Source organism: Temnothorax longispinosus, chromosome 5, assembly GCF_030848805.1.
Source record: "Temnothorax longispinosus isolate EJ_2023e chromosome 5, Tlon_JGU_v1, whole genome shotgun sequence".
Lineage (NCBI taxonomy): Eukaryota > Metazoa > Arthropoda > Insecta > Hymenoptera > Formicidae > Temnothorax > Temnothorax longispinosus.
In genome coordinates, this window is record NC_092362.1 from 4,183,078 (window position 1) to 4,209,880 (window position 26,803).

The following is a 26,803-nucleotide window of genomic DNA, read 5'->3' on the forward strand; positions in this document are numbered from 1 at the left end:
CACTCCCTAGCAGTTCTTTCTTCGCAGTACTTCGCACCCGAAAAGAGATGGATGCGCTCGCGGGCGCTCGGGGAGAAACTAGAAAGAGAGGCGATTGAGGCGAAACGCGCGACGCGAGTGCACAAAGTGCAATTAAGAACCTCGGATCTCTTTTGTTCCTATTTGTTCCTAAGTTCACGCGGTAGAACGGCCGACTGCCAGATGTCGCGACGATCCCCGACGCCGCTCGGCCTCTTCGTGTATATATATGCAGCGGTCGATACCAAAAGGTTCTCACGTTCTCAGAGACCGGCCGACCGGCGAGTTCCTGTTCCTTTCTCGTCACCGTTACGTCTTTCGGAGCTCGCAGTCTTCTTCGAGGAAGCTACTCAAGGTAACCACCGTCGTCACCGAATTTTCCCGCACATCGCTCGTTCGCCGTGCGTCATATAATTTCCTGTGAAATCAAGACATTGCGAGCGAACCGAAGCAAACGGACGACGCGAATGACGCCGGAGACGGATCGCTCTAAATGTGGCGGCCTATTATTCCCTGTCCGACGTCGACGGTCGAAATCCGGCGGTTTATCGGACGACGAAATCGCTCGCGTTATTGTGATCGAGGCACCACCGGGCGGGCCACGAAAACGAATTACGTAATTCGGCAGTTTCGGCGCGTAATACCGTTTCGCGATTCCATTTCGCGTGATTGCGCTCTATTTCGCAAGACCGGAGGTCAGAGAGAGAGAGAGAGATAGAGCTAGAGCTGGAGAGGATTCAGATCATCAGATCACCACAACTATTCGGCCGTCGGCACCGTCGCTATCCGGCGAGTCGCGTATTACGGAACGAAACGAGTTTGCGGAGACTTGTGCGTTCCGTCGGAACGGGAACGCAAATAATTTCGAGGAAATAATTATTCTCGCGAATAAGGCTGTGTTTGTGTGTTCCGATATTCACCATGGCAGTGCTCGAAATCTATAGTTTACGTCGCGCACATTGTAGATTTTCAGTGACTGACAGTGAATATCGGAGCGACAGCCTAAGAATTTAGTGTGCCGTCGGGGAAAAATGTGTGAATTTGCGTTCTCACCGTTAATTCTGCTCTTAATTTCGAGAACGAAAGACCGAAAATATAGCCTTCTGTGTATTTTTGTTCAACATTAAAATTTTATTTAATCCGACTCAACTTAAAAAACTTTCTTGGCGTTTTATAAATCTTTGAAACGTATTTTTCTTTTATCTCTTTCGACGATTGGAAACATTTTTCTGCGGCTTTTTCGTCTTTCTTGGAAACGTTCACGTTTCGCGTGACGGCAAGGAAAAAAGAAACGACGATACCGAATTTGTGACAGATTTTTTTTTTTAGACCGATTCCGAGTTATTTTGTCGTTGCGCAAATTAACGCAATTCGGTATACAGAGCGATGTCAGTTGAGTTGCTTTTGCCGGCACGTATCGCGTATGGATTTATGCGCGGTAATCACCGTCGGCTAATTACGTCGAGCAAATTACCGAACAGATTAGTCGTATCGTTTCTCATGAAAATTCCTTTAAGAATACGTCGTCGTCAGAAACGAATTGAAATTTAAAACGGCGGTTCTAACGAGAAACATGAATAATGTTGTGAACGGCAGCAAATCAGATATAATTACGTTGTATTGTGTATCAAGTTATTATATATTAATCGTATACCATGCAATAGATTGCACGTGCACAATATTACACTATCTTTATATTGTCTACATAATATATTTTATAATATTTGGTAATTCTTCAGTGTAAACAAGAAAATTTGCCTCCTAACTTTGAATGTCAAGGTCCACGTTGTTCGACACTGTTATGATTCGATGTAAACGTTACAAGAGTAAACATTAAATTCCGTTAAACGAGACTTTCACGTTTCGATCACAATCCAACGTCTAATGGAAACACGAATAACACTGAAACGCAATAAATTGAGTACCAAATATGATTAATTACATGTTATGTATTAATTTATTATATTAATTGCATGCAATACACAATACAATCTTCACATTGCCTACGTAATGTATTTTATAATATTTGACAATTCGTCGAAGCATATGAGAAAAAAACAAATTGCCTCCTAATCTTGAATGTCAATTAGGATCCAGATTCGATGTGTTAACATTATTACGGATACAAGAGTAAACATTAAATTCCGTTAAACGAGCCTTTCACGTTTCGATCACAATCCAACGTCTAATGGAAACACGAATAACACTGAAACGCAATAAATTGAGTACCAAATATGATTAATTACATGTTATGTATTAATTTATTATATTAATTGCATGCAATACACAATACAATCTTCACATTGTCTACGTAATGTATTTTATAATATTTGACAATTCGTCGAAGCATATGAGAAAAAAACAAATTGCCTCCTAATCTTGAATGTCACTTAAGTCTGATCTACAATGTGTTCTTTGCTTCCTGTTTTCTGCTCTTACCTCTTTGCGACTATCTCGTATTTCGCAATTCCGTCGCGTAACGTGATGTTTCTTGTCTCTTCTGAAGTTCGTCAATTTTTATCTTGGGCGACAGAGAACAAAAAACATCACGTTACGCGGAATTGCGCGATGGAATTGCGAAATACAAGATAGTCGCAAAGAGGTAAGAGCAGAAAACAGGAAGCAAAGAACACATTGTAGATCAGGCTTTAGGATCCAGATTCGATATGTTAACATTATTACGGATACAAAGAGTAAACATTAAATTCCGTAAAACTAGCCCTTAACGATTTCTCTCTTTTTAAGATAGAAAGAATGCAAGGCTGCGGTTATCGCTGAGTGCCCATTATTACTGGAATTAGCGAGCTCGGAATGGAGCCGTGCGACAAAGAAAAGTTTCGCTATAACGCCGAGGTCGTCCGTGCGATTAGTTGAAATGTCCTTTTCCGCACTTCTGCGCGAAGTCGCTTTATATTATACCAAGCGACAGTTCTTTTCCTTTATACCATACGTTCCTCTTTATTTTCCTTTCCTTATTCACACGAAATCTCGGCTTCTTGTGTATACCTGCCTTGACCCGAAGGCTCCCACCTGGTGTCCCGGTTCAATCGATCCCTCGGTGTTCATCCCATTTGGTCCTGGGGAAATACTGAATCTTTTTCCCGTAAAGCGTCCCTCTTGCATTATCTCGAAAGTTCAAGAACTACCGAGTAAATCTTCAATGTTAATTTATGCAGAATGCGGAAAGCTCTATGTAAATTGTAATTCGGTGCCTAGCGTGCGTCAGAGATATATATATTACCGATTTATAATAAACTGACATGGGAGGCATTCAAATAAACAAGTTGACTATTCATAAAATTCGCGGATGGTTTCTTCTTAGACCGACGGCTCATTTAAATATTTATTTACTCGCGGTTTCCGAGTAAAAAATATTTAATAATTAATATTATTCCGACAAATAAATTCGGTATGTTTAATCATAATTGATTCCCGCGTTTCTGCGTCATCGAATTCCTACGGGTCCCGTTATTTCTTATTCGTGTTTCATCTGTTCCGTTGTCGCGATTGACATTTCGTATTTATTGGTCGTCAACGGCGATAATAATGGCATGCGTGCGCCATGTGAATTCGTGACAAGTCGATACACAAAACACGCGGGGATCTTTACACAACTTATCGTTGACCAAACGTTTAGCTAGTGACGGTGCTGGAAACCTTATCGCGCGGAAATCCACTCGTGCTGAGTGCTGACTTAACGCTATTGATTACTTTTACGAATTGTTTAATCTTAAGTGCGTTCTCCATCGAAACGCGATATTTTCGCTATTTGATATTTCCAGAAAGATTTTATCGCGCGAACTTGCGAATGTTCAGGGTCGTTTCTTGGCAGAGACAAGTTGCAAGAATGTTGTTCGAATTCTGTTAATACGGCAATAAAAAAAAGCTTTGTAATGCATCGTTGAATTTATACGTTTATCGCGGGGAGGCAGATTTTGCGTAACGACTTATTGGATAATAATATTAGATAATATTAGGAGTGAGTCGCATGTTAATGAATGCGTTTCATCGTCACAAGATCTGAGATTGTATAGTTCATAGTTCCTTTTGTATTCTTGATTGCAGCAACAAAACAGCAGTAACCATGCCAGTGCCTGAGCTCCAGAAACCGGCGCCCGCTTTCTCCGGGACCGCTGTTGTGAACGGACAGTTCAAGGATATTAAACTCTCCGACTACAAGGGCAAATATGTTGTGCTCTTCTTCTACCCGTTGGACTTGTAAGCACATTACTATCGTACTTTCATATAGGCGGGATGTAACAAGACAGTTATGCTATCCTCAGTCGCCGCTGTACAAGAAGTGCTGTTGTGTAGTTGCTTAGTATTTGCATAAAGTACGTCCTTGATTCTTGGCTGATACATTTGAAACGATAACAAAGAGATATTGTGTTCTACATTCTACGAGATCTGGAAAACAGATCCACGTTTTAAAAATCGCGCTGCTAATTAGAGTTTAAAGCAATTTACGTCACGCATTTATCTCAATTACGGTTAACAATTGGCTGATGGATTTCACGAAGAAATACCTAAATTTCGAGAGATTTGTATTTACAGGAAAAACATTTTTAAAATCACATTGCACAACTTAAAGCTTTCGGAGTAAGAAATAGACAATTTAAGTGGACTGTCATGGGCTACGATTTGCATAATAATTATTTAACCGCAGCACTTTCGTGTGCCCGACGGAAATCATCGCTTTCTCCGACCGAGTGAAAGAGTTTACCGACATCGGCTGCCATGTGATTGCCGCGTCCACCGATTCCCACTTCAGCCACCTCGCGTGGGTAAATACGCCGCGCAAACAGGGCGGTCTCGGTGAGATGAGCATTCCTCTGTTGGCGGACAAGAGCTGCAAGATCGCCCGCGACTACGGCGTGCTCGACGAGGAGTCGGGAATCCCCTTCCGTGGTCTTTTCATCATCGATGACAAGCAGAAGTTGCGTCAGGTCACCATCAACGATCTGCCCGTAGGAAGGTGAGGCTCTTGCTCAATTATTAAAGTTGTAGCAAATTTAAAATTTAAAAATTGGTTTTGTACCTCGCGATATAAGGGATTTCAAAATATAGGATTTAATGCGATTTTGGTATTGCTAGCAATACTAATGATCTTGCATATTATATTTGCAATATTAATGAATTTGCATATTTATTGCAGATCCGTGGACGAGACTCTGCGTCTGGTTCAAGCATTCCAATACACCGACAAGCACGGTGAGGTTTGTCCGGCCGGTTGGAAACCTGGGAAGAAGACTATGAAGCCCGACGTCGTTGGCTCGCTGGAATACTTCAAGGATCAATAGACAATAAATTCATACTAATGTTTCTTCATACCTACTGTTAACTGCACTCGCGTGTATGTGTGTTTTATACTCTTTCGCTGCGTACTCTTCGAGTTTGACACATTCTGTTTCTACTTAGCATAGTTAGATATACATCTCACGATCTTCACATTGAAATATCCGTCTTCAGTTTAATAAACGGATTTATTTTCTATACATTCTTAAAGAGTATTTTATCACCTTACGTGTACGAATTATGAATCGTTTGATATCGATATATCAAAAGCAATTGACGATACAGACATACGCAGACGGTACTCGTGATAACGGGTTGTCACAAGTCGTCACGAGTATCGATTAAAAAATGCTGAGTGAGTTTAGCGGCACAAAAATCTCGATAGGAAAAAGCTCAAATGATTGGGATATTACTATCGAAGTCCGTGCGAGGTTCAAGTTCAAGTCGTTAGAAATGCCGCCTTATTTTCAACGCGTTATAGCAGTCGTAACTGTCAATATTTTCCTTTATTAATCTTTGTCATAATTAGTAATTCAACATAAGGATTTCGACGAGAATTTTGAGCTGGCAAATTGCAAAAAACTTTATTTTACGTTTAATATTTGATTTAATAACCTATTCTTTGGCGAATTTTTTCTACGCTATTGCGATAAGATTGTCACATCACGTGGCATGAGTGACGATTGCGAGACTGCAATAACTGAAACAGGTAAGGATGACGAATTGGATGGAAAAATTATTTGCATTCTCCTGGGAAAATTGGTTATTATATTGCATCAATTATATATTTCCGGACAAAAAAACTCAACCATAACGAGACGCGTTACATAACTTGGACATTACACGATAATTATGATACTTACATCTGCATTTGAGAAATAAGTTTTTCTAATTAGAAAAATATCTAAAAATATACACTTTAAATTTGTAAATTTAATGCAGGATGGGGTATCTGGCATTATTTCACCGTCGCTTTATGCGGCTTACTGTCGCTTGCGGAAGCAAGCACTTCCCTGACTGTTCCTATCGTGGCACCGCTGATAGCGTGCGATTTAAAGCTCAATAGAGATCAAGCCACAATGCCTATCGCTACTTCCAGTTTCGGTATACGATTTAAAACCCGATATCTTAGTGAATTTTATACTAAAATGTTAAATTGGCAATTTAATCAGATTGAAATTAAATTATTCCATTGAATTAGTTGTCCAATATTATACAAAAGCTAAATTTGTATAGAAAAGCAAAATTATGTATTTTTAGTTGTGCGTTAAAACATATACCAGTTTCCTATGGTTTTTAATCGTATTGATCACACTCAGGAATGGCAGTAGGTACGTTTCTGTTTGGAACTATATCAGACGTTGCAGGTCGTAGAAAATCTATCCCGATTACTATGTGCATCGTGTTTTTCGCCTCAGCTACTCTTTCCTTCGCCCAAGCTAATTTTTTGATAAACTTGTCGGTATTCATGTTAGGATTGGGGTAAGTTCCCAACCTTTTATAACGAAATTTTATTAGCATATATATGTATTTCATATTTGCAGTTTATTTTTTTTTTATTTTTTTTTAAATCAAAAAGCGATATTTTTGCTTGCATTTTTGGTATGCAAAGAAGCGAAAAATATCGTAAAAACAATACATCAAAATGCAGATCATGCTTTCGTAGTTGCATGACAGTGAATTTTATTAACATGCGGGTGATAATTGCGTCATTGACGCAAAGCTGATATTCGTAGAGTGGCCGGAAATAATATCGTTCTGAGAGTTTATCTCATCGAGTGCCTACCGATGAGAAAGAGAGGAACGTGTTTAGCTGTAATCGACATGTTTTGGGTGGTCGGCTATTTATCAGCCTTAGGTAATATCGAATGCTTTTACAAAATAATTCCTCATGATTTAAGTTTATTACATTTATTTAATTTAATAAATTCCATGCTTTTTGATCATTGATTATTTCCAATTCAATTCATAATTTATTCTTTTTATTAAACAATTTATTTCTCTGATATCTGCATTCCGAATGCGTTAAAATGTAACGAGTGTAAAAGATAAGCTTTGGACTGAACATTTACGTAAATTATTTTTATTTCATTTGACATCTTTGTTTATTTAAAAAATACAACGACTTTTAAAAATAATTTCATTTGTGCGCTTTTTACAATTCAACGTTAACGAAATAAAGAAAATGGAAGATTCAATTGTAGACCGATTAAAAGAAGAGTCAATCTATATTTAATCTTATTCAATTAACAACCGACAATGAGTTCAAAGATTAATGTTTAATATTTACAGAAAAATTTAAACTCTACTGAAATTTTCAGTTATTTTCTCGTCGAGAGAAACGTTATGTCGAAAAATTACAAAGAGATTCCTTTGTTCGGAAAGGCATTTCCTGGTCCATGATGCCGTCCGTCATACGCATGCTGGACAAGGAATTCCGGCCGAGTTCCTGGCGAGTACTCGTCATTATCTGCGGCACGCTGAGCTTGGTGATCGTCTGTACCTCGGGTCTCCTATTGCCAAGTCCTCGGTACTCGTTGCACCGTCAACGGCCGAGACAAGCGCTTGCGGTGCTCCAACAGATGTACGCCATCAATAATTCGAAGCACGCCGACACCTACCCGGTACGGCAATTCAATCCTCCCTCGAAAATCTCGTTATTTCGTAGACTAGACCATTCCATTTCTAATTCTCGCCTGCTATCGCTCAAATCCTGAATGGACGATTCTATAAACTCGGTTTGTGGGAAGAAATAAAACAGGAGCATGGATAGCAAATGTAGGACAATATTATATAGATAGAAATAGGAAATTACAGTTAAATCATATATAATTACAGAAAGATAATTTATTTATAACTATAGATGAGGAATGAATGTCTTAATAATTTATCATTTAATTATTTAATTTACGTTCATATAATTATATCATATAATTATTATCATTCAATTTATCGCATCTAAATATTTACCTGAAATGAATATGTGTCTTTTGATATTTTTATTTATTTTATTCTCTTTGATGACTCTTTTATTTCTCCGGAATTGTTCTTTACCAGATCCAGATCAGGGATTTAGAAGGCTGCGTGCGTCCAGACGACGAAGATGAAAGTGGCATTATTCAAAGGTACTTCACGAAGACCTGCGAGCGGATCCGCAGAATATACGAGCCTCCGTATAAGCGTGTGACACTGTGCGGAATGTTAGCGTGTCTTCTGCACATGCCCGGGTAATAAAGGAGGTTCCCTCGTGAGCTATTTGTCTCTTGCACTCCGATCGCGAGGAGAATCACGAGAACGATGTTTAAGATTCGCTTGGCTCGCTCTGTGGAACACGCACGTTCTCCAGGAAACGGAGAAGGACTACGTCGTAAGCGGGAACGGCACGTGTAACGTCGACGTCCGGAGCATAGCTTTGGACTTTTTGCGAAGCTGCGACGAGGTGAACGAGACGCGTTTCGAGCTGCTGTCCCTGGTGTCGTTAGGCTACGTGCTGGGAGAGACGTTGCTCATCGTTGGAATCGACGTCGTTGGCAGAAGGCCGTGTTTAAGTAAACATCTAAATTTCTAAACGACCGCCAAAGATTGCTATCGCAATTAAAAGAGCGTCCAACCAAAATGCACTATTCAATTGAATTTCAAAACTTTGTTATTTTTACGCTTTCTAAAATTCACAATTCCATAAATTATCAGTTGACTTGAAATCTTTTCAATATAATCGTGAAGATACACTACGTTATTATATTTATCGTAAAAGGATCTCCTCTTCTTTGATTGCCTTCAGTATTTTCGGGACTGGCGGGCGGCGTGGCCTCGCTCATGCTTATTTTTCGATTGCACCACGCGATTCGTGTAATTCTGTCGTCGATTTTCCTGGCCGCTTACGCTATCGGATGCACGACGACGTGCGTTTTGCTGCTGGAAAATTATCCCACCGCTCTGAGGTAGGTCGCGCAAAAACGGAACGTTCCCGCGGCACGTTCCGGCTAATCTTAGACCATCAGACGCGTTTTCGGGAATCAAATGTTTGCGTACGCGCGGTAGTAATAAAATTCGTATAGCTTTTCTGGTATCGGTTCCAGAGGCACGGTAATGGGTCTGACGAGGATACTTCCCCACTTGACGGTTTTCGCGTTGCAGCTCTTCCTGAGGACGACCTGCCTGCTAAGTATAATCGTCGCGTCGGCCAGCTTGATGGGTACGAAGAAGCGATTCGTTGTGTTTATATGATTTTGATGTGCTAAATGTCGAATATCTCGCAGGTGCGGCGATTGTGATGCTACTAGTGCCCGATTTAACCAGATTACCGATGAAGGAATAGTTCGTATTACGTAGGTATATTGTATATAAGGGAAGATACTTTCTGGAGAACCGCGACTGTATTTTTTTCAAATAAAATTTCATTTTACGCGCACACTTCGCCAAGGTCCATCAGCGTTGAACAATTTGTTAAATTTATTAAATTGCACATAGAACAAAAAAAAGTGTCAAATAAATACTTACATACTTGCATATATGCAACAAACTCGAAATGAGATTTATATTGCATTAAACGAAGAAAACTTGCTTGAATGAAGTCATTTATAGTTAACGAACTTTTATTCAGTTCAACCAAGAAAAAAAGTTAAAATTTTTATAAAAGGATTATAGATTGTTGCGTATATACAAGTATATACGCAAGTTTTGATTTGACGCTTCTTTTCTTCTGTTATCTAACTAATAGCGTTTTTCACTAGCAGAGCTGGTGCGCACTCAGTGCACATTAAAGCCGTCGTACACAAACCAACGTATATATATATATATATATATATAGTTATATACGATAATATATCTATATTTATTGCACTATTTGTAAAATATATGTACTGGGTATTTTTATCAGTCGAAATATTTGCATTTTACTTCAAATATTAGAGATTAAATCAGTGTACAACGGCTTTAATGTGCACTGAGTGCGCACTAGCTCTGCGGCTCTGCCAGTGAAAAACGCTATAACATTAAGGTATAACTTAAAACATCAGCTTAACATCCCGCTAGGCCAAGCCTCGTACGAAATCTTATATTCTACATTTTCCTAATGGACCCGCAATTCTTAGAAAGGGTTCTCTAACGCGCGATAGCGAAAGTAGCACGGCGAGCCTTTATGATCGGTAGCGTCATTCCGCGCTCGCGGCGCTTATAAATAAGGACCGTACGGTCGCGTCTTCCCGCCGCCGCCGCCTTCCCGTCTATTTTCGACGACGGGAACAGGAAGAGCGCTCTCGCACGCGAGCAGTCGCGCATGCCCGCCTACCGACGCGAAGACTCCCGTCTCGGCGCGGCGTCGCGACGCCTTTGCAACTCGTGCGTGTACTCGACATACACACACACACGCACGCATCCGCCGTAAATACGTACGGCCGAATGCTCGTCACCGAAAATAATTCGGCGCGCTATCGGCCGAAGTCTCGAAACGCGCGGCGTCCGACGTGCTTCTCGCTCTCGCCAGCGAAGAGGCGACCTCGCGAGGTCGCGCGACCGGATTCCCGTCGTTTCGGAGGACGTCGCGAGGGCGAAACGATCAAGAGTGCGCCGAGAATGCGAATCTACGATTTCAATTTCGGCGATTGAATTAAAAAAAAAAAGAAGGAAGGAAGACACGTTCTCGCGTGGACGTAATTGCGACCGATTAATCGAAACGCTTCATCAAGAAAGTCTTTCGATACCATGGTAACAATGGTGTACGTGGGTGGTGAAAAGTAATGTATTCCCAGTTTGTATCAACTATATTTTGAAAGACAAACCCTATGATGGAATGAATTTTGAGAGTAAAAATTCAAAACGGGGGTGTAACATCGCTCTCTTCACCCGGATAGAGCGACGTGGAAGAAATCGGGCGGATCGTAACAAAGGAATGGTGCTCCGCGTAAAACAAAGATGTGCTTCTTTGACCTATATAAATAGATACTTAAATTGGCGATTTAATATTGTCGCAGCTAACGTCATACGCCATATGAGTGACATCTAATAAACTTTTTTAATTCATTGAGCCAAAAACATCACGTACGTTCGATTGGACAAAAAAAGAGACGGGTGAAGAAACTGGATAAAGCAATCATATGAACACTATGGAAAGCGTAAATCGTGGTGGAGAGTCTCAGTGCCGAATAAATAAAGAAAGGAATTGATGTTTCTACTTTGTAATTTTTGTGCTTCTCCGGTTCTTACGGCAAGGAGGAAAAGCGCGGCGTTAGTGCATTCGAAATCCATTACCGCGCGTTCGCTTCCCATAATATTTAGACGATCGGATGTTTATGAGAGGAATCAACACTTCGCTCGTACCATCAATTTATAGATCGCATTTCCGTCTACCGGAGCGTACAGAAACAAATCTGACAAAGAACATTTATTATGGTACAAACATTTGGACAAAGCTATTCGGATTTCTCGGAGTAAACCGGAGTAAACGAAATATACGAGTGGCGTAAAAGAATACGTAATAAAATTCTTTTAATAAAAACCGCTTGATACGCATAATAATGACGAAATAAAAAAAAAACAGCCCTTATGATCGCTTAACAAGATACAAATATTCCGATATATTACAGATTTCTTTTTACTGAAACAACAAAATATATAATAAAATAATATTACCTAACATTAAAATTAAAATAAATATTTAGAATCCGAGAAGATTTCTGATACCAATCCAAGTTACTCAAATTTTATGGACGTGTAACCGCACGTGACGACACGTTACGGCGCTGTTTCGGTAAAACCACTAAAACCACATAAAAGATGACAACGTCGTTAAATTCCCATAATTGTCGTTCGTTAAATATTGCCCGTCACGTTCCGCGGAGTATCTAGATCTCGCATCCTCGCTCCGCGATCCATCCGATGGCGAAAGATAATGCCCGGCCGGCCGAGGAATCCGGCGCGTTCGAAGCCGAGAGGAAGCTCGACAGGTCGGGCTGCCCGAGCCGTTCGCGAGATCAAAGAGGAGCTGCCAGGGTCAAGGACAAGCCCGAGGAGGGTCGACTTCCGACCCCGCCTCCGGATCCGCAGTGCTCGCCGGTCGCGCTCGCGCGGGATTACCGCTCGGGGATGACGTCCCGCGGAGGGCCCGGCGAGGAGGAAGAGGAGGATCTCGCGGTTTATCTCGGCGAGCTGGGCGCGTCGCCGTTCGAGGGTCACTCGTTCGACTACGACACCATGCCGAACTCGGCGACCTCGGCGATGGGGGGTGACGCGATCCCCTTCACCGAGGAGGCGTTCGAGCACCTGGACCGGCTGTGCGCGCTGACGGAGCAGATCCTGGAGCTGCGGATGCGCAGCTCCGAGTACTTCCGGCGCGTGCGGGGTCTGGAGCGCGCGAAGGTACAGCTGAACGCGAATCGTCGGCTGGAGATCGCTCTGGCAAACGGCGAGGAGCTGCATCATGACTTCGCCGACGAGGACACCGGTTTCGCGGAGTCGCTGCTGGACGCGATGCTGTCGAACTGCCGGGACGCCGCGTCCTCGACGCCACGGAGGAGCGAGCGCTCGAGCGTGCGGTCGTCCGCGTCGTCGAGACAGCGGAGCCGATCGCTCGTGCCGATCGAGCAGAATCTCGGATCGCGCCTGGTCGAGCGGACGGGCGAGGCGGACAAACGTGGAGCGAGAAACGCGGGTCGCAACGGCGGCCCGAAGGTCAGCAAGTGGACCAGGGTGAAGGCGGCCTTCAAATGGGAGCGTGCGTGCACGAACGATCTCGCGGACATCGCGGAATCGGACGCACCACCGGCGACCACGTCGCCGACGCCGACAACCAAGTATCTGCGAATCCCGGACGCAACCACCGCCGGAAGCTGGAGCACCGGATCGGCGCTGTCGCCTTGCACCAGCGAAGTCTCCAGCCCATCCACGCCGATCGGCAGAGTATCGTCCGCGTCGTCGTCCAACGACGACGTGTTCGACGGTGAGAATATGAATCTACTGTTTTCATAATGCAGTCCCAAAGTGGACGCTGCATTATACATTCATTAATTCAAAAGCAAATTGGTCTAGGACAGAAATTTCGAGACTAATATCGGAGTCGTTTTAAAATTAAGGGTGTTTACGGACCAAATTTCAAAATTGATAATTATAAAAGATTCTGATTAGCCTAAGTAGATTCTTTCTTAATGGAGAATTACCAAGATATTTAATATTAAAATTTGTAAATTGATAATTATATAAAAGTTTCTTAACCGTAAGCAGATTTCTCCTTAATAAAAAATTATCAAGATACTTAATATTAAAATAGCAAACTTGATCTTAAATTTGATAATAAATATGTTTGATTATTAATATGCTGAAAATTTGATGCAACAACGATACGACATACTTGTATCTTTACAATATTGCAATATTACAGAGTACTACAAAACTACCTCTCTATACGTTTACAATAATTGGTAAATTTGAGTCTTGGAGTACGAAAAATTATGCATAAGAAAAAATTATGCTAATAAGAATACATCCTTTTAGATTCGCGCAAAAATATCGTCAACTATCCAGATCGACATTCGCCTCTCGTGAAGGACGATAAGAAAAGGGACGATCCAGATCGGTACGGTCGATCGCTGGATCGTGACACGCCCATTACTGAGAGCGCCGATTCCATAGAATCTCATAGTGAGGTAACGCCAAAATGGGGGAAATCCCACAATTTAATTAATGCTGCAATTAAATTACGGGAAATCTGGTAATTTAATTGCACCAGTCTTTCTCGTGCAAATTTTGTTCTACGTGCGCAACGTGTCCGCAATTGCCAGCGTCGACGGCAATTCGCGAAAGCAGCAGTTTGATAAGAACGTCTCGCGAAATTCCTTTTCCGCGACACGAGTGGCGGTGTACGTACAAGTGCCGACTTAAAAATATCCACGGCAACATGCGCGCGTGCCGCGCACGACCGCGCCCGTTGAATTTCTTTGATCAACGTGTCGCGGGCGTATCCGTTAACGGACAGATGGTTCCAGCATTCTGACAATGAGACAAATCTCTTCCAGACAATCTTTAAATCGCGCTCGTACATTTGTAACTGAGTTTTACCGTTGTTAACAATTATCTCGATATCTAAATTAGAGCGAATCCGATTCTCCGATTTTGGAATTGAGGAAATGCGGATTCCATGTTCCACGTTTAAGGGTATAATTTGTTTCTTCTTCTTCCACAGAATGTTTTGGATTGTTTTTTATTCAAGATATTAATTTCTTCTTGACATATATTACATGTATTAAGGTGATCCTAAAGCCGTGATTCTAGCCGGTTTTTTTCGGTTTTTTTCTTAGCACTAATCTTTTAATTGGCTTTATAGAAATGCAAAATTCTTGTCTAGAATTAAAGTACGCATCAAAATCTAGGTCATGGTGGTCGAATTTATATGTGGTGGTCGTCACGTATAACAAAAATATTAAATTTTTTTCGTTTTCGATATAAATTCGACCACCATGACCTAGATTTTGATGCGTACTTTAATTCTAGACAAGAATTTTGCATTTCTATAAAGCCAATTAAAAGATTAGTGCTAAGAAAAAAACCGAAAAAACCGGCTAGAATCACGGCTTTAGGATCACCTTAATAAACGGGCATTATTTTTTATTGATTACCGTGGAGCTCATAAATGTATTCTATTTTTGGTTAAAAGAAGAAGATAGAAATCTTAATTTTATTATCGCGTAAAATTGTTTGCGTTCTCTCAATTAGGCTAATCGCGGTAAACCACTGATTCGCATTATACCGGAATCGGACGCGACGATGCACGCTGCAAGCGGAAGCGGGAAAGATCCTGAAGTGTCGGCGAAGAGACCGACGCCGACTCTGACGATCACGATACCGTCGAACGAGGAGGAGATCAGAAGTTTGTCCTCCCCGGAATCGATGTCTCCTCTGCCGTCGAGCGCGCAGGATTCCGGCGGGAGCTCGCCGCAACGTCCCAGGATGCGGCCGGACATTTTAAGCCTGAGGGAATTCAAACGGCAGGTTGGACGAGTGATTCGCACAAATTTCTGGCGTTCGCAATATTTTCCTGTATCTTCATATTTGCTTTCGTCACCGTTAAATATAGACCTTAATCGTCAAGTCGAGAGAAAGCCCACTCCCCGTATGACGTTCGCCGAAACTGAAACAAAATTTCTTTCTTTCCATTCTTTCCGTCTTCAACGCGCGTTTGGGGATGCATTGCTGCGGGATTTGGACCGAAACGCGCCTTCCGTATTCGTCTCCCAAGAAAATGAGGCTGTAAATAACGCGAATTTCGCGGCGATGCTTTCTCTTGCCAAACGGTTGTCACGTCGCCGTGACACGCAGAATCTGATGTTTACTTCCAGTATTCGACGATCGAGGAAGCGGTAACGCCCGCGCCAAAGATACAGCAGCAAGATTCGAAATGGAACAAGGTCAGACGCGCCTTTCTGACAAACGCCACCTTCAGCGTTCCTCCGAGCCCGATTAGAGTGGTCGCGGCGCAATCGTTCGCGAACGATGGTAAGCGAGTTTACTAAACAGTACGGTAAAGCTTCCCAGAGAACATTGCTGGACCGAATTATGCGAATTCTGAATTAACATTAGTAACTGTATTAATTGCGAAGAAGCTACTAATGCAAGATATCTATAATATAATCTGTTATCAATTAAATTTTTGTATGACTAAATCTTTAAATCTATCAATTAAATCTTCAAAAAAACCTGAGTAAATTTTCGATCTCTTTTAGAATCTCGTCTTCACATCCAGTAGTTTTACTACCAATTCTCGCGAAGTCTTTTACACTTCTCTGCCATAAATCTTCATTCAAAAGAAACATTACGTACGTATATCCAACACAAAGGCACGCGATAGGTAAACGATTCTGTTACGCATTTATTTCTGAAGTTCGAAACAGCGGGGGGGTCGAGTTCTCCGAATTATCCGCAATTTTAAGATCGTTTGATCAATGAAATAATTAATTAGAAATAACTTTTTCGTTTTTATATTATTTTAATTTTCGTTACATTTCTCGAGTTTGTTTAACAGCTCGCTCACGCTGTTTGCTTATTTCTGAGGTTTTATCTTTTTTTTCTGCCACTTGCCCGACTTTCTCAGCTGGACGATACATTTCTCCAGGTATCTCGAGAAATCGGCTGTTTTTTTACGGTTTATCTCTATCGCTTCCCGCGCCATTATCTCGTGCGCTCTCAGGACCGTCTCGCGAAACTTGCCGATCTCCTCGAACTTGCGACGCGCTTCCTCGTTCATCCGATCGAGAATCTTCGTCGCTTCGTCCGATTGTTCCTTCGTACATTTCGCGAAATCGAGAAGAACATCATATTTACGACATGCAACGAGATTTCTCTCCGCGCTCTCGACGGAGGTCGACACGTCGCTTCGCAATCTATTCAGCATAAATGCTATGCGCTTCACATTCGGCTCGATCGCTCGTTCTAGAGCGTCGAAAGATCGTCTTATCTCGTCGTTGAGCATCAACGTCTCCTTTCGCATCCAGCTGCCGTAAGAAACGTCCAGCTTGATCAGTTCATCCAGCCTCCTCGTCGTCTTCTTGAGGAGATTCTCCAATTGAGTTGCACGAGCAGCCTTACTGCTATCCAAACGACTCTTCACATCGTTTGCAATCAATTGCGATTCATCCTCCACGAATTTTACCAGATTTTTAATGTGGAGCTTTAGGGATTGTCGCGCCTTTATATAATCGTCACCGGCTGTAATTGCTTTGCACTAAAATTTATTACGCTTCATGAAATTACATTAATAAATGATAATATTGTCATATTATGTTACATATTTTTTGAAAAGATATCTTTAGAAGCAACAAGATTCTATTTTTATAAAGCAATTTTTATTAAATAATTGGATTCTTATAATATCAATAATTTGATTTTTCTTAATAAAACACAATTACTTTATATAAATTATTGAGAGATCTACTTTGAACGCATAACCTTTTCAAAATTTGTATTAACCTATTTGTATGCTTTTATTAAAAAATTTATAGGGGTTGGATTAAAAACAAGGTAAAGAATAACTTGCGACATACTTTAGGCTCAGGCTTGGAAAACAACTTCTTACAGCAGAGTTGTGCGAGAGATGGTTTTGGACATCGTTCAAGTTTCTTTCGGTACTGTTCGGAGGTTAAACGAATTTCGTTTTCTGGCCACTCGATAAACTTGCCATTTCGTGTCACTTTCTTACTGAAGTGAAGGACGGGCAATGAAGTTTTCGCAACATTGTTCAGAATTTGACAGCACACTTGAAAATTTTTTGGCAACATACCCACTCGCATAAGTGTCACATGTTGCTCTTGTCAAAACGAAATAAAAATCGTGAATATGCGTGATAAACAAAAGACATCGGTTTGGTTAAAAAGAAATATTAAAGTGTCAATTCAAATACACATTAAATATAAGAATAAAAGATTCTTCAGAACGTTAATATTTTTATGAACAATTTATTATACTTATCGCTTAATATACTCTGTGTTGCTACTATTGCTATTAAACGCTCCTCGCGAGAATAGCTTGAATTTAATGTACGGATTTATGAATGTATACGTTGCGCTGTATCTTTTTAGTTCAATGTCAGTCATCAAGCTTCTATAAAGCCTTCTATTTCTAGCTTTAAGTGCCCATATGCTTGAGAAACACGACAAATCCCGCAAAAATCCCGAAGGTCTCTTAACCGTTTTGCATGCTTACTACTACGCTTCTCGTCGCCGCATAAAATGTCTTCGTTGTAAACGCAGATACGCGCCGAGCTCGCAGCTGTAGCGAAAGCGTCGAGGATCTCGGTAAAACCGTTGCAGGTACCAATAACAACGGCAATTACTATCGGGAAGCGCGCAGGGATTATCAGGCGCTGCGGGAGAAGTTCGGCGCCGAGTTCCAGCGGAAGCTGATCGAGTGGGAGCGGCTGAAGGGGCCAGCGCAGAACGCTCGCAACGGCCTGCCGTTGAACGAGGAACGGCTCGCGCCCGAGTTTAGGAAGAAGCTGCAGGACTGGAAGCGAGCGAAGAAAGGTCGTCGGTCTGCCGCGGCCATCGAGCAGCAGCGCGTTAGCCGTCGACGGTTGACCGACTGGCAGCTCTGGCGCTCCTCCTCGAAACCCGAGCCCAGATGTTACGGTGTACGTTGATCTTGCGAGCAATCGCGCGAAAAGTAACAAGTAGAGGGCCGGATTAAAGCTTGTAATCTTGTAAAGTTTGGGGCGACTTGGAACTTGGATTCAAATCGCAAAATCTTTTATCACGATTATGTCTTCTAGACTTTTAGAGTAAGATCTAAGATCACGGACCACTTCTGAAACTTCGCAACTATAAGAGATCTTTTTCATGTCGCGATTGATACGATATCTATGCCTATTCTTTAATTCGCAACATTTCTGACTGTTCTTTCGACATGTCTTGCACGACAGAAAAATCAGAACTCGACCGGCTCGCGCGGAAGCTGCGCGAGTATCGGCAGCGCGGGGAGCTTCGGCAGCGACGGGAAGCAGCATCTCTGCGAGGATTTCATCAAAAGGATGGAGACGTGGAGGAGGATGAGCGAAGCCGCGTGTCGAAGCAGCGAGAGACCGAAGTCACCAACGACGAGTCGTGTTGCGTCTGACATCGACGAAACGGAGTTTCTCGCTCTGGAAAAGCTGCTGCCGCTGTTCGGGCAGAGAACCAGGAAGGAGCTTCGAGAGAGTGACGCGAGACAGCTGAACGACTGCTTCGATGGCGATTCAAGGTATAAAAATTCGAGCGGTGTAAGAAATACCTGAGAAATATTGCGCTTTAATTAGTATAAAATGTTTATCTCACCTACGCGCGATGCAACGCGGCTCTCTGCGTTGCAGTTATCACTATTAAATGCAGCTTGCAAGAATAGCTTTAATTTTATTTACAGATTCGCGGGCGTACTTTGCTCTATCTTTTTTAAATCACTGTCCTCTGTACGCTATAGAAAAAAGATCTACTTTATTTGTTTCTGAATGCTGCGACCAATTTCTGACTTAAAACTTTTGATTTTAAAACGTATAGCTTCACAATATATAAGTTTGCAAACTAAAGCAGAAAAATAAGACCAGAAAAAGCTTTCTATAAATTTTATTACGTGTCAAAACAAAGGAAACTTCAATTTTCTTATGGTAAAGGACATAATTTCAAGATTTAGAAACAATATATAGTGGATCCCTTTTTCATCGCGATACTTTTATTAAATATAAATATAAAGTAAATAGAAACTGAGCTCTGTGAATTGTTATTTTTGATTGATTCAAGATTCATGGCTACATCTCGAGGGGTAAACTGCGGCAACGAAGTGTTGATTCGCACCTCCGTCGGCTCTTACCGTTTCGAGGGTATATCTCGAGAATTTACGAGGAAGCTGTACGACTGGGAGAAGTACCGCGGGATATCACCGAGATCCTCCACGTTCCGCCTGTTGGGGCCGGGCTACACGCCGTTCGCGCAAGATTCGAACGGAGTTACGTTGGAAGAACCAAGTACGACGCGTAATATTGAGTAATTTTGCGAGGGTTGATGCTCTGAAGTAATAGCTGCTAAAATATTGTTATTCCGTAATTGCAGGCAAGAATCATGCATTCCACTGGACGCTGAAGAGATCTAAGTCCGACGGAAGCGTCTTCGAAGGCAGCCTTCGTGACGAATCGATCACGCTACGTCGCTCCGCGAGTCTTCAATCTCTCACTTCTGCAGACAAGCTTGAAGACGACACTCGGATGGGCGTCTTACCGGTCTCTAGTAAGTATTCTATTCTACTAATGATCTTTACGAAACGTTCTTAACATTTTTAACATTCTCAAACAATCTTACATTCGTACACAAAAATTCTGAATGTATATTCTTAATTATTTTACACTTTGTTTCACACTTAATTATATAAATATCTCACTTTTGCTTATTTACGTTTTATTTTTCTAATTGTAAGTTATACCTGCTGTCACATCTAATTTTCTCTCAATTACTAAATAGTAATAATTATTGCATTTACTTGTCGCAGATAACTCACAAGGGATCAAAGATCCGGAGGATGCAATGGTAGAGGACTCCGAGCCGGAGGCGATGATTGTCGACATCGAGGACGTTATCGAGGAGACCGCCAGCCCTTTGGCGGGAGTGCAACCCCATCAAACGCCAGTGTACTGTGTCGCGGCCAGCGAAACCACCAGCATTGCCGTTCCTCTTGGCACAGTCACATCGAGCCACGAGCCCTCGCCGGTGTTCCTAATCAAGGCCGAGGAGGACGAGACCTGCGAACGATGGAACACCGGCGGGAAAATCGGTCCGCAGGCTTGCTCGAGCGAGAACAGTCCGAGTCCGGATTACTTTCCGGTGTCCGAGGACTGGCACGGAAAAACGACGTCTTTGGACGAGGACAAGTCGAGCTGGGAGCCGAGCTGGTGCAAGGAAAGCAAGGAGGACGACGACTCGACGGGATGGACCGAGAAAAAGCGGCGCTCGATCCCGGATTCCGGCGATTCCGTTAAGTCCGACTGTTCAATCGGATGGAATCGAGACACTTGGGACGAATCGGGCGATGAAGCTAACAGGTAAATCTACGAGTCGTTTCCTCGACAAGTTATCGCTCTTTGACAATCGTGTAAAAAAATCGGTGATGTGTTCTCAGAGATTCGCTGAGACTCGAATTGCCCTCTACGCCGACTTGCGAGAGTAAAAATGATAAAAGAAAGCAAGACTTTCTCGGTAAGACATCCCAAATACTATTTTCTTTTTTCGATTTATCAAGTCTTTAACAGTTAATTACGTCTTTCATTTCGCGATGTTTTCTAAGTTTGTCAACTTCCCGTAAACTGCGCACCTTGGAAGGAAAGCAAAGATATATTACTTTCCTTATTTTCCGATATTCTATTTCAGAAAGTGACAACGTCGAATCTACGCGCTCTGCGAAGAGTCTCGAAACCTCATCGACGGCTTCGAATGCGGGAAAACTTACGGTACATTTAAAACTAAAGTTCAATCTTACTCTAATCTTACTTTAATGTATTAATTTTTCGCACGTTGCCATTGATCTAACTATAATATTTTTCGCGCGAAGCATGAATGCACAATAAAAAGAATCGTCTATTTTACGGGTAAGACTTGCTTATCCCGCTCGTCAAAATTCGCAAGACCGATCGAGTCACTGCGCCCGAGGCTCGAACTTTTTGGAAAAGTAAGTTTTATCATAACGCAATTGAAATTAGAGTCCTGTCGGTACAACCAGGACCCACCGCTCACGTGCAAGGGGATGGACGAGACGCGTAAGGATGAGACGTGTGAGGAGACGATCGAGAGTCTAGCGGATGAATTGTCGAATAACGAACGGACGAGCGAGGCAAAGAATCTCCAAGATGACGAAGACGACGAGAAGGCCGAACGAGGAGAGATAATTTTCGACGCGGATTTTTGCGCTTATCAATCAACAAAAACGGTCCCGTCGTCGGACTCTCGCGATTCCAAGGGAATCTCACCGAAATTGTCAAATTTAAATTCAGGTAAGTCCATATTCTTCTTTAATTTTATAACTTTCATTATTTTATTTGTTTGCCTTAATTACCGTTACTTTATATCTTTTTTTCTTACAAGAATCTCATTATGTTAATTCTTCTGTCGCAGAGAATAACAAGGATACATTGGAATATCGCGTTGATGGCGAAAACGAAGCTTCAGCACATTACGAGAGTTGCGGGTCACCCGAGTTGCAGACCGATGCGGATCGGCATTACGAAATTCTTACGTTTAAAAACGAGATGTGCGGCGATACGATGGATAATCGTCTGTACGAGCCGGTCGACTATCACGAAATTTGCAGCTCCTACGACAACCGAAGCAACTGTGTAAAAGAGATTTCTTCGTTACCGAAAATGAAGAAGTCAAATCTGGAAAATCCGAGATGTCTTTTTACCAATTCCACCATTCAGACTGTTCCCATAACCGTCGCCAGGGACGACAAAACACGCTGTTTAGAAAGAATTCTTATCAACGAGGAGACTTTGAATAAGATAATTGTTCCCACGGCGTGTACGGAAAGCGGAACGAAATCCGCGGAGAAAATTCGAGATCGTTTCTCAAGCCTGGACGAGGCCGCGGCCGTCAATAATAACGTATCTAAAAAAATGACACGCGATCATCAAGTCGAGGGTGTTAAGAAGGATTCTTCCACCAAAAACGTCTTCGTGAAGACGAAGCGCATGATCTTCGGCCCGTTTCGTCGATCAGAGGATCGACCGTCTTCGAGAAAGCAGAGCGACAGCTCCGTCGACGGTCGATCTTCCGACCGACGTTCGTCGAAATCCAAGAGCAAATCGAGATCGTCGTCGCCGAAATTGTGCCGACAGGACGCTCTCCTGCGAGTCTCGTTGTCGCTGCCGTGGCCTCTGCGCTCCACGTCGAAGGAAAACGAGGTCTCCTCCCAAGCTGAGTCCAGGAGAAGCTCAGGAAGCAAGGCGGAAGACGCAACAACGACCCCGGTGAAGAATTCACCGTACGAAGAGAATAACGTGGAAAATAAAAGACTAAACAAACAATTGAGTAACGAAGAGCCACCATTCATTGATGTAGAATATATAGATGAAGAAAAAATTCGTCAATCAGACACAGAGTTTGCAACCGCTCCCTTGTGCTCGATCGAGACAACTTCTGCACGAATTTCTGAGCATCCAGAGAAATCAAAGATAACCGAGTGGGATCAAAGCGCGTGCCGAATACGAGGCGAACTCAAATGCAGTCGGACACAGGACGATGGAGAACGCAATATCAAGTGGAGTCAAGTGCAATTCGAAGGAAGAGGCGACAGGGAAAGAAACCACAGTCAAAAGCGCGAAGAAAGATGGCAAGAGGTCAAATTCGGTCGGAAACAGAGCGAAGCGAAGCAGCAAGACGAGAATCACGCGAGATGCGACGCGGTACCGTCGGACTTGATGCACAAGCTTAGGATACTCTCGGACGCCGCGGCGAAAAGAGAAGGGCGAACGACAACGGCGGAATCCTCCGTGGTCAGCAGCTTAGAATCGCGTTCCTCTAGGATACGGCGCGCCAAGGAGAGCTTCCTGTCACGGCGGGGCGGTCCTTTCTGTCGCTCCGTGATAGAAGTTGCCGCCAATCCCGAAGATCCTTGGCGACGGACGTTGACGACTCAGTTATCGATGCCCGCGGAAATGTCGGGATCGAACGGGATCATGGGAACTGCTTCGAACCCGGAAGAACCGGAAGATGTGAGAAACCGAACGGAAACAACGACGTTGACCGCGGAAAACGAAACCGTCTCTCTGGGCGAGGACAAGGTCGACGCGCGCCAAGTAGGAGATCGCACGATCGACGTCGCCGTTCGATCGGATTCCCTGGTGAAATCGGCGAGCGCCGGCATGATCAACGTGGATCCCGATACGTTCGATCGGTTGGCCACGACCGATCGCGGGTGCGAGTCTCTGCCGAGGGTGATCGCGAAGCGCCGCGACTCCTCGAGCCCGTTGGCGAAGATCGTCGGGAAACTGAAGCTATCGCGATTGATTCGCACCCGGAACGTCGATGGCGGTAATATGAGCACGATCTCGACGTTGTGCAGGCAGAGTCTGTTGATCGATATGCGAAATCGACGAAGCAACGGGCGGGAGATTGAGAATGATCTGGCCGAGGATGTGACGGATGATACTGATGACGATCATTCGGATGAATCTTCTAAAACGGTTCAGGAATGAATCTGTTCTCTAATCGAGGGTTATTTATGTAATGTTCCAGGTGTCTATGAGATTTTTTAAAACCTGTTTCTCTTAAGCTTGCTTCGTCTTATGATAATGAAAGGATATTAATCTTTAGTAATAGAATAGCCTACCAGCGAATTAAGAAGTAGCATGTAATTAAATAGCGTGTCTTAAGAGCTGTATTTGTCAATTAAATCATGCTTAAACGATAATAGAAACAACGGTACGTTTAATTTTAACGCGTACTACCGATGTTAATCAACTTGCGAAGGTAAAATGCAAATAGCACGCGTTAAATCGTCGCTTAGTTTCGCGCTCTTATTTTATTTGCAAATTCTTGCACCAATTAGATATTAACGTTTAAATAATTTTTTTATTAACTAGAACGTTGAAGCACTAATGATATTAAATTAAGAGCACGCGAATTAAGCTTCTTGGGAATTAATAAGTAACAAAACAGTTTTTATATTCGTGATAGTTGCTTATAACAAAATACTTAATTGTTGGAGTTAAAATAAAGGGCGAGCATAAAACAAGATTGATGCGATTTCACCGTTTAATTTTGTAACATAGTATTTCTTATCAGTTCCTTTCTTACAATCTCTTGTTAATATCGCCCGGGTTAAATGTCTCAAGAATCTTACGAGTGAGTTCGTACTTTTAGAAGAAAGATTGCGATTGCGATGATTAAATCACGCAAAGTCGTGCTTTTTTTTCTAAACAATGCTTGCACAAACACGGTCTCCCCGCTTCATTTTTCCCGCAACAAATAATAAATACAATGAGACGACGACGGTTACGGGTCCGGCCGGTGTTTGATTAAACGGGATTAATGTCCCCGGGGCGATCTCAAGTGGTAAGGGGGAGAGTGAGGGGAGACGAGCGCGTGTCACGAGCGCGTGCCTCCCCGAAGTCGCCATGGCTCGATTCTCCGTCACCCCTTCGCCACCCCACGTGCCCTCTCGAGCCCGCTTCTCCGGTTGGGCCGACCCTTCCGCCGTGGCCGCTGCAGCCACGGCGGAAGCCCTTTCCACGTGGAACCGGCAGAGGATCGAGCCGTCGGACCGTTCGCTCGATCGCATTAAGCGGATCTCATTTGGCCTCCAAACGATCGTGCAAACAAACCGTTGACTGGCGTCAGCGACTCGTTTTCAGTACGCGCGCGTATTGTACAAAGCGTAACGACGACAGGAGTGCCATGGGAAAGATGTTGATCTCCGACGAGTCGACATCCCTTGGGATACCGGGGATGCAAACTCGCATTTACGTTCTGCTGAGTTTTAATTTTCTTCTATACATATATACGTATGTATCGTGAACGAAACACGTTCAATTTTCTTCCGTGAGCATCGCAAGGAAAGCATTTGTTGCTGTTCGTGACGATATAAATTTATTTGTTTGAACGACAGCGTGAAAAGAATTTATAAAGCGAAATAAATAAATTTGTTATTATAAATTTCAATAATATCGAAAAGAGTTACTAAAGGAAAGATATTTTGTCACATAAATACTTCTTTGGAAATAATAGAACGTTTTGCCCACATCTCGTGTAGCCTTCGATACTTAGAGATAATCGAGGATTGAGGACTTTGAAAAGATTACGAGATATTGTATCTTCTAGAGGGTGGGGTCGAGTACGCGCCGGTCTGTGAAAAACGCGTTGGGAAAAACGACCGCAGGTACAGGATCCTCCGTCGATTTACGATTTGAGACGCGCGAACGCGGGATCGTCGACGCGGGGCACAATGGGCGGTCGTGTTGCTCGTTGCCTTCTCCAGGATCGAGCTGTCCGTCTACCTGCGTCTATAATCCGGAAGCGTTCGCGGGATCACGCACGAGCGGGCACGTTGTAAGAGATACCGCATCGTGGGATCGCGATGTGATTTCGTACGATCTCTCGTACGAAAAGGAAATTTCTCTCCTGGATCCCCTCTTCCCATTCTTTCTTAAATAATACGCGCGATCGACTTCCGTCGGACCACCCGGGCGGGACTGTGCGACGATTTTAGAGCTTTTCTAAGTGATACCCCTATTGAAAGGGAGCAGAAATTATCTATTGCATTTGTCGATTGTTCGTCGACGGACTTCTGCGCCCGCGATTGAGAGTCACTCCGTACATTTATTCATTTCTTCATCTCTGCCTTGCAAAATGAAAACATTTTCCCCGCGAACAAGCTCGAGCGAGTTCATTGAATGTATTATACAGCAGACTCGAGCTTGAACGAGCGGGCAGGAGGCGTACGTTGGTCGCGACTTGGTCGTGCGAGCGAATGACAGCGAAACGTCGTCGGCGAGGAGCGACTGATTTATGTCCACCGCGGTCGGCACTCCGAGTAATTCCGCTGCGACGGGTGCACAAGTAGACGTATACGCTGTTTATCTTCTCCCACGTGGCCGAGTCTCATTCCGCCACGTGTCTCGATGCCTCTCAATTCCAACGAGATCGATTAAAAACGCGAAAATGTTTTTAGCGAACGATTGTCCGATTCTTCAAAGTCGGGATACGCTTTAAAATATTAGAAGGGTCGTTAGCTTTATTTTTAAGTGTTGCTTATTTAGAATATACTTCAGAATGTATGTAAGAATATATTCTAGAAATATATTCTTTCATACACAAATGCAATAAATATAGAAATGTTTAGAATATATTATAGAATATGTATGTAAATCTTGCAATTGGTACGTAATGTTTAACAGAATATATTTTTTATTGCGTTTGGTAATTGAAGGTATCAAAATTAGATTCTTATACAAATGTCAAATTAAAGCTGCGTTATGTATCTTATAATACAGCAT

The 26,803-nt window shown here is 42.8% G+C and overlaps 3 protein-coding genes across 4 annotated transcripts; 2 read left to right on the forward strand and 1 right to left on the reverse strand.

Annotated features, from left to right (window-relative positions):
• The first annotated feature begins 215 nt into the window (after window positions 1–215).
• Prx2 (Peroxiredoxin 2) lies at window positions 216–5,513 on the forward strand. Its single transcript, XM_071779439.1, has 4 exons — window positions 216–373; window positions 4,084–4,236; window positions 4,685–4,993; window positions 5,174–5,513. Exons 2-4 carry the CDS (start codon window positions 4,103–4,105, stop codon window positions 5,316–5,318), a joined length of 588 nt encoding a protein of 195 aa, XP_071635540.1. The 5' UTR covers window positions 216–373; window positions 4,084–4,102; the 3' UTR covers window positions 5,319–5,513.
• Window positions 5,514–10,356: 4,843 nt separating this feature from the next.
• On the forward strand, window positions 10,357–24,545 carry LOC139812763 (uncharacterized). Of its 2 annotated transcripts, none has more exons than XM_071777856.1 (13): window positions 10,357–13,249; window positions 13,801–13,952; window positions 15,019–15,294; window positions 15,642–15,798; window positions 18,048–18,427; window positions 18,716–19,032; window positions 19,566–19,789; window positions 19,875–20,048; window positions 20,308–20,857; window positions 20,935–21,011; window positions 21,183–21,262; window positions 21,532–21,802; window positions 21,924–24,545. In XM_071777856.1, exons 1-13 carry the CDS (start codon window positions 12,190–12,192, stop codon window positions 24,002–24,004), a joined length of 5,799 nt encoding a protein of 1,932 aa, XP_071633957.1. In that variant the 5' UTR covers window positions 10,357–12,189; the 3' UTR covers window positions 24,005–24,545. The 2 variants fall into 2 exon arrangements, with proteins under 2 accessions (XP_071633957.1, XP_071633958.1); XM_071777857.1 differs by having other exon boundaries at window positions 18,108–18,427.
• Window positions 15,805–18,041, reverse strand: LOC139812765 (uncharacterized). The gene is made up of 2 exons (XM_071777860.1): window positions 17,343–18,041; window positions 15,805–17,023 (listed from the first exon to the last, which is right to left on the reverse strand). Exons 1-2 carry the CDS (start codon window positions 17,586–17,588, stop codon window positions 16,343–16,345), a joined length of 927 nt encoding a protein of 308 aa, XP_071633961.1. The 5' UTR covers window positions 17,589–18,041; the 3' UTR covers window positions 15,805–16,342.
• Window positions 24,546–26,803: the final 2,258 nt, after the last annotated feature.